The sequence below is a fragment of the Chiroxiphia lanceolata genome, unplaced genomic scaffold (assembly GCF_009829145.1).
Source record: "Chiroxiphia lanceolata isolate bChiLan1 unplaced genomic scaffold, bChiLan1.pri scaffold_61_arrow_ctg1, whole genome shotgun sequence".
Lineage (NCBI taxonomy): Eukaryota > Metazoa > Chordata > Aves > Passeriformes > Pipridae > Chiroxiphia > Chiroxiphia lanceolata.
The window spans coordinates 100,274-107,884 of record NW_022476528.1 but is presented as its reverse complement, the minus strand read 5'-3'; the positions used below and the strand labels follow the sequence as shown (position 1 = coordinate 107,884).

At 59.1% G+C, this 7,611-nt stretch overlaps 1 protein-coding gene across 1 annotated transcript; it reads right to left on the bottom strand.

The window, feature by feature from the left end:
* Nucleotides 1-213: 213 nt before the first annotated feature.
* Nucleotides 214-7,176, bottom strand: LOC116781746 (heterogeneous nuclear ribonucleoprotein L-like). Its single transcript, XM_032677468.1, has 5 exons — nt 6,937-7,176; nt 6,238-6,356; nt 3,372-3,609; nt 563-717; nt 214-223 (listed from the first exon to the last, which is right to left on the bottom strand). The coding sequence occupies exons 1-5, from the start codon at nt 7,174-7,176 to the stop codon at nt 214-216; spliced, it is 762 nt and encodes a 253-aa protein (XP_032533359.1).
* Nucleotides 7,177-7,611: the final 435 nt, after the last annotated feature.

The window sequence follows — 7,611 nt, the reverse complement described above, 5'->3', positions numbered from 1 at the left end:
GGTTGGGAATACCTGGACTGGTTGGGGACACCTGGATTGGTTGGGAACACTTGGACTGGTTGGGAACACTTGGACTCGTTGGGAACACCTGGACTGGTTGGGAACACTTGGACTCGTTGGGAACACCTGGACTGGTTGGGAACATCGGGATTGGCTGGGAACATCTCAATTTTTGGGAATCCTTATCCACTCCTTCCTGAACACCTGGACTGGTTAGGAACATCTGGAGTGGTTGGGAACACCTGGATTTTAGGAAGCCCTCATCCACTTCTTCCCGAACACTTGGATTGGTTGGGAACACCTGGACTGGTTCGGAACACCTGATTGGTTGGGAACACCTGGATTGGTTGGGAACACCTGGATTTTAGGGATCCTTATCCACTCCTTCCTGAACACCTGGACTGATTGGGAACACCTGGATTTTGGGAAATCCCAAGCCCCTCCTTCCCAAACCCCCGGATTTTGAAGACCCCCCCCCAAGTCCCTTCTTCCCAAACACGTGAGTTCTTTGGGAACACCCGGATTTTGGGGACCCCCAGCCCCCCCCCCCCCTTTCCCGAACCCCTGGATTTTGGGGACCCTCCCCCTCCCAAAGCCCCGGAGTGTGGGTGCCCCCGGAACTGCAGGATATTCCACCATGGCCTGGACGCCGTTCTTGCGGAAGATGACGATCCTCTGCACGGGCCCGCACGGGTTGCAGATGGTGTAGAGCACGTCCTGCGGGCACAGCGCGGTCAGGGGCACCCCAAAAACCAACCTGGCGCCCCCAGAAACCAACCCGGGACCCCAAAAATACACTGGGAGCCCCAAAAACCAACCTGGGAGCCCAAAAATACCCTGAGAGCTCAAATATCAACCTGGGACCCCCAGAAACCAATCCAGGGCCCCCAAAACAGCCTGGGATCCCAAAAATACCCTGGGATCCCAAAAATACCCTGGGATCCCCAAAAACCAACCCGGGACCCCAAAAATACCCTGAGAGCCCAAAAATACCCTGAGAGCCCAAAAATACCCTGGGATCCCAAAAATACATTGGGACCCCCAAAAACCAACCTGGGATCCCCAGAAACCAACCCGGGACCCCAAAAATACACTGGGAGCCCAAAAATATCCTGGGACCCCCAAAAACCAACCTGGCGCCCCCAGAAAACAACCCGGGACCCCAAAAATACACTGGGAGCCCAAAAATATCCTGGGACCCCCAAAAACCAACCTGGCGCCCCCAGAAAACAACCCGGGACCCCAAAAATACACTGGGAGCCCAAAAATACCCCAGGACCCCCAAAAACCAACCCGGGAGCCCAAAAATACCCTGAGAGCCCAAAAACCAACCTGGCGCCCCCAGAAACCAACCCCGGACCCCAAAAATACCCTGAGAGCCCAAAAATACCCTGGGATCCCAAAAACCAACCTGGCACCCCCAGAAACCAACCCGGGAGCCCAAAAATAGCCTGGGACCCCCAAAAACCAACCTGAGAGCCCAAAAATACACTGGGATCCCAAAAACCAACCTGGGACCCCAAAAATACCCTGGGATCCCAAAAATACACTGGGATCCCCAAAAATACCCTGAGAGCCCAAATATCAACCTGGGACCCCAGAAACCAACCAAAGACCCCAGAAATACCCTGGGAGCCCAAATATCAACCTGGCACCCCCAAAAACCAACCTGGCACCCCCAGAAACCAACCCTGAGAGCCCAAAAATACCCTGAGAGCCCAAAAATACCCTGGGATCCCAAAAATACACTGGGACCCCCAAAAACCAAGCCAAGACCCCAAAAATACCCTGAGAGCCCAAATATCAATCTGGGACCCCCAAAAACCAACCTGGGACCCCAAAATACACTGGGATCCCAAAAAACCAACCCGGGAGCCCAAAAATACCCTGAGAGCCCAAATATCAACCTGGGACCCCCAGAAACCAACCCAGGGCCCCAAAAATAGCCTGGGATCCCAAAAATACACTGGGATCCCCAAAAACCAACCTGGGATCCCAAAAATACACTGGGATCCCCAAAAACCAACCTGGGAGCCCAAAAATACCCTGAGAGACCAAATATCAACCTGACACCCCCAAAAACCAACCAAAGACCCCAAAAATACCCTGGGATCCCAAAAATACACTGGGATCCCCAAAAACCAACCTGGGATCCCAAAAATAGCCTGGGAGCCCAAAAATACACTGGGACCCCCAAAAACCAACCCGGGAGCCCAAAAATACCCTGAGAGCCCAAAAATATCCTGGGATCCCAAAAATACCCCAGGACCTCCAAAAACCAACCCGGGAGCCCAAAAATACCCTGGGAGCCCAAAAATACACTGGGACCCCCAAAAACCAATCTGGGAATTCCAAAAACCAACCCAGTACCCCAAAAATACCCTGGGATCCCAAAAATACACTGGGATCCCCAAACCCAACCTGGGAGCCCAAAAAAACAACCCAGGACCCTAAAAATATCCTGGGATTGCCAAAAATACTCCAGGATCCCCAAAAACCAACCCGGGAACCCAAAAATATCCTGAGACCCCCAAAATACCCTGAGGTCCCAAAAACCTTCCTGGGACCCCCCAAAATACCCTGAGGTCCCCCCAAAAACCAACCTGGGACCCCAAAATCCCCCCAAATGCCAGGGTTCACCCACTGTGGTGATGGAGTAGATGGGGTTGAGGATGGTGAAGAGAAGGACGTTGTTGACCCCCCAAACCCATTCCAGGACCCCCAAACCCCTTCTAGGACCCCCAAAGCCCTTCCAGGACCCCCAAAGCCCTTCCAGGACCCCCCAAACCCCTTCCAGGACCCCCAAATGCCACCCACCGTGGTGATGGAGTAGATGGGGTTGAGGATGATGAAGAGCAGGACATGGATGACCCCCCAAACCCCTTCTAGGACCCCCCAAACCCTCACCCACGGTGGTGATGGAGTAGATGGGGTTGAGGATGGTGAAGAGCAGGACGTTGTTGACCCCCCAAACCCCTTCCAGGACCCCCAAATGCCACCCACCGTGGTGATGGAGTAGATGGGGTTGAGGATGGTGAAGAGCAGGACGTTGTTGACCCCCCAAATGCCCCTTCCAGGACCCCCAAATGTCACCCACCGTGGTGATGGAGTAGATGGGGTTGAGGATGGTGAAGAGCAGGACGTTGTTGACCCCCCAAATGCCCCCAGGCCCCCCAAATGTCACCCACCATGGTGATGGAGTAGATGGGGTTGAGGATGGTGAAGAGCAGGACGTTGTTGACCCCCCAAATGCCCCCAGGCCCCCCAAATGTCACCCACCGTGGTGATGGAGTAGATGGGGTTGAGGATAGTGAAAAGCAGGACATGGATGACCCCCCAAACCCCTTCCAGGCCCCCCAAATGTCACCCACCGTGGTGATGGAGTAGATGGGGTTGAGGATGGTGAAGAGCAGGACGTTGTTGACGCCGCGGGCGTCGTCGCTGTCGCCGGGCCGGGAGATCTTCTGGCTGGTGGAGTAGTTGACGAAGGCCGGGTGTCCCGCGAAGTAGATCTGGTTGTCGGCGGCGAAGTTGACGGCGTTGCAGGCGCCCAGGATGTCCTCGAACTCCACCAGCGCCTGGCGCTTCTTCGGCATCACCACCACGTAGCTGGGATGGGCACAGGGGACAGGGTCACCATAGGGGACAGGGTCACCAGTGTCACAAGTGTCACCACCCCACGGCGTCACCACCACGTAGCTGGGATGGGCACAGGGGACAGGGTCAGCACGGGGGACAGGGTCACCAGTGTCACCAGTGTCACCACCCCACGGTGTCACCACCACGTAGCTGGGATGGGCACAGGGGACAGGGTCACCACGGGGGACAGGGTCACCAGTGTCACCACCCCATGGTGTCACCACCACGTAGCTGGGATGGGCACAGGGGACAGGGTCAGCACGGGGGACAGGGTCACCAGTGTCACCAGTGTCACCACCCCACAGCGTCACCACCACGGAGCTGGGATGGGTACAGGGGACAGGGTCATCACGGGGGACAGGGTCACTGTCACTGGTGTCACCAGTGTCACCACCCCACAGCGTCACCACCACGGAGCTGGGATGGGCACAGGGGACAGGGTCACCACGGGGTCACTGTCACCAGTGTCACCACCCCATGGTGTCACCACCACGTAGCTGGGACGGGGTCAGGGGACAGGGTCACCACGGGGGACAGGGTCACCACAGGGTCAGTGTCATCAATGTCACCACCTCACAGTATCACCACCACGTAGCTGGGATGGGCACAGGGGACAGGGTCACCACGGGGTCACTTGTCACTGGTGTCACCAGTGTCACCACCCCACGGCGTCACCACCACATAGTTGGGACGGGGACAGGGGACAGGGTCACCACAGGGGACAGGGTCACCATAGGGTCAATGTCACCACCTCACAGCATCACCATCATGTAGCTGGGATGGACACAAGGGACAGGGTCACCACAGGATCAGTGTCACCACGGGGGACAGGGTCACCACAGGGGACAGGGTCACCAGTGTCACCACCCCACGGTGTCACCACCACGTAGCTGGGATGGGCACAGGGGACAGGGTCACCATAGGGGACAGGGTCACTGTCACTGGTGTCACCAGTGTCACCACCCCACAGCATCACCACCACGTAGCTGGGATGGATGACAGGAGATAGGGTCACCATGGGGTCACTGCCACCACCCCACGGCATCACCACCATGTAGCTGGGATAGGCACAGGGGGACAGGGTCACCACAGGGGACAGGGTCATCAGTGTCACCACCCCACGGTGTCACCATCACGTAGCAGGGATGGGGACAGGAGACAGGGTCACCACGGGGTCAGTGTCACCGGTGTCACCGTCCCACAGGGTCACTGCCACCACCCCACAGCATCACCACCACAGAGCTGGGTCAGGGGACAGGGTCACCATGGGGGACAGGGTCACCACGGGGTCACTGCCACCACTTCACAGCATCACCACCACGTAGCTGGGATGGGCACAGGGGACAGGGTCACCACGGAGGACAGAGTCACCACAGGGTCAGTGTCACCATCTCATGGCATCACCACCACATAGCTGGGATGGACACAGGGGACAGGGTCACCACAGGGGACAGGGTCACCACGGGGTCACTGTCACTGGTGTCCCCAGTGTCACCACCTCACAGCATCACCACCACATAGCTGGGACGGGGACAGGAGACAGGGTCACCACGGGGTCACTGTCACCAGTGTCACCACCCCATGGCACCACCCCCACATAGCTGGGATGGTGACAGGGGACAGGGTCACCATGGGGTCACTGTCACCTGATGTCTCCAACGTCCCCTGATGTCCCCAAATGTCCCCAGTGTCACCTGATGGGCCCAAACTCCTGCAGGGCCTCCACCAGATCGGCCTCCTGTGTGCCCTGTGTCCCACATGCCTTGATGTCCTCCTATGTCCCCAATGTCCCCAAATGTCCCCAAATGTCCCCAGTGTCACCTGATGGGCCCGAATTCCTGCAGGGCCTCCACCAGATCGGCCTCCCATGTCCTCTGTGTCCCCACATCCCCTGATGTCCCCAATGTCCCCAAATGTCCCCAGTGTCCCCTGATGTCCCCAATGTCCTCAAATGTCCCCAGTGCCACCTGATGGGCCCAAACTCCTGCAGGGCCTCCACCAGATCGGCCTCCCGTGTCCCCTGTGTCCCCACATCCCCTGATGTCCCCTGATGTCCCCAGTGTCACCTGATGTCCCCAAATGTCACCTGATGTCCCCAAATGTCCCCAGTGTCACCTGATGGGCCCAAACTCCTGCAGGGCCTCCACCAGATCAGCCTCCTGTGTTCCCACATCCCCTGATGTCCCCTCACGTCCCCAAACGTCTCCAAACATCCCCTGATGTCCCCAAACGTCCCCAGTGTCACCTGATGGGCCCAAACTCCTGCAGGGCCTCCACCAGATCAGCCTCCCATGTCCCCTGTGCCCCCACACCCCCTCATGTCCCCAATGTCCCCAAATGTCCCCTGATGTCCCCAGTGCCCTCAAATGTCCCCAGTGTCACCTGATGTCCCCAAACTCCTGCACGGCCTCCACCAGATCAGCCTCCCGTGTCCCCTGTGTCCCCACACCCCCTCATGTCCCCAATGTCCCCAAATGTCCCCAGTGTCACCTGATGGGCCCGAACTCCTGCAGGGCCTCCACCAGATCAGCCTCCTGTGTTCCCACATCCCCTGATGTCTCCAATGTCCCCAATGTCCCCAAATGTCCCCAGTGTCACCTGATGGGCCCGAACTCCTGCAGGGCCTCCACCAGATCGGCCTCCACGATGCCGTCGATGAGCCCCCGGATGTGAACGACGGGGGACGCCGGGGTCTTGTGGGGGTCCTCGTAGTTCTCCTGGGGGGGGGACACACACACACACACAGGGGGTTGAGGACACCTGGGGGGACTTGGGGACACCCCAAAATTCCCCCGGGTTTGGGGGCTAAAACCAAGAGAAACGGCCCTGGGCTCGACCCCCCCTCCCCCCGAGACCCCCTTCAGATTTAACTCCCAAAAGGGTGTTTGGGCCCCTCCAAGGAGCTTTTGGACCCCCCCAAAGGATTGATTTTAACCCCCCCCAAGATATTTATCTTCTCCAAAGGGCTATATTGCTCCTTCCCAAGTATTTACCCTTTCAAAAGGAATCTTCTACCCTAAAAGAGCATTTTCTACACTCCTCAGACCCCTTTTCCCCTCATTTATCCCCCAAAGGGGCTGTTTTACCCCACCCCTCCCCACATTTACTCCCCCAAACCCCTCTTTCCCCTCCTCTACCCCCCAAAAAGAGGCTCTTTTACCCCCCTCACCCTTCCCGCCAGTTTTGCCCCCTCAGCCCCTCCCGCCATTTTTAACCCCCTCAGGCCCCCTTACCCACCGCTCCCCCCCAAAGCGCCTCTTTTCCCACAAAACCCCCTTTCCCCTCCAATTTACTCACCCCTCCTCCCGCTCCGGCCCCTCCGCCTGCTCCCCCCGGCCCGCCGGGCCCGTGAGGCGGCGGCTCCGCGCCGTCGGTTTTCTGGCGCTTAGGAGCCCTGCCGCCGTCGCCGCCGCCGCCGCCGCCGTAGTAGCGCCCCGAGCCGCCGCCGCCGCCGCCGCCCGCCGCCATCTTCCCCATGTCGCCGCCGCGCCCGCCGCCCTCGGCGCCCTGAGGGCCGCGCCACCGCCGCCGCGACATGGCGCCCTCTCACCGCCGCCCCGCCCACGACACGCCCCCATTGGCCCGCCCACGCGTCAATCAAGTAGGATGGAGCACCCCATTGGCTGAGGCCGTTCCCGCCACGGCACAGGGTTCTCATTGGACCATCGGCCGCGCGCTTATTGGTCCGCTGAGCTGTCGATCAGCCCCGTCCTGAGAGTCTGATTAGTGGTGGCGTGCAACGGTCCGCCCTCCCACCGCGATGATTGGTGGAGCGGCTGTCAATCACAGCGGGGCCCTGCCCTTCTCCATGCCTAGCTCGCAGGCCCCGCCTCCCACTTCCCACAGCACCCTTCGGCAGCGCCGCATCACTCCATTGGTTCATCCACGCGTCAATCAACTGATTGGCTGGTCGTGTGTCGTCCCGGCCCCCGGTGTCGTTTCATTGGTTGAGGAGCACGTCAATCAAAGCCG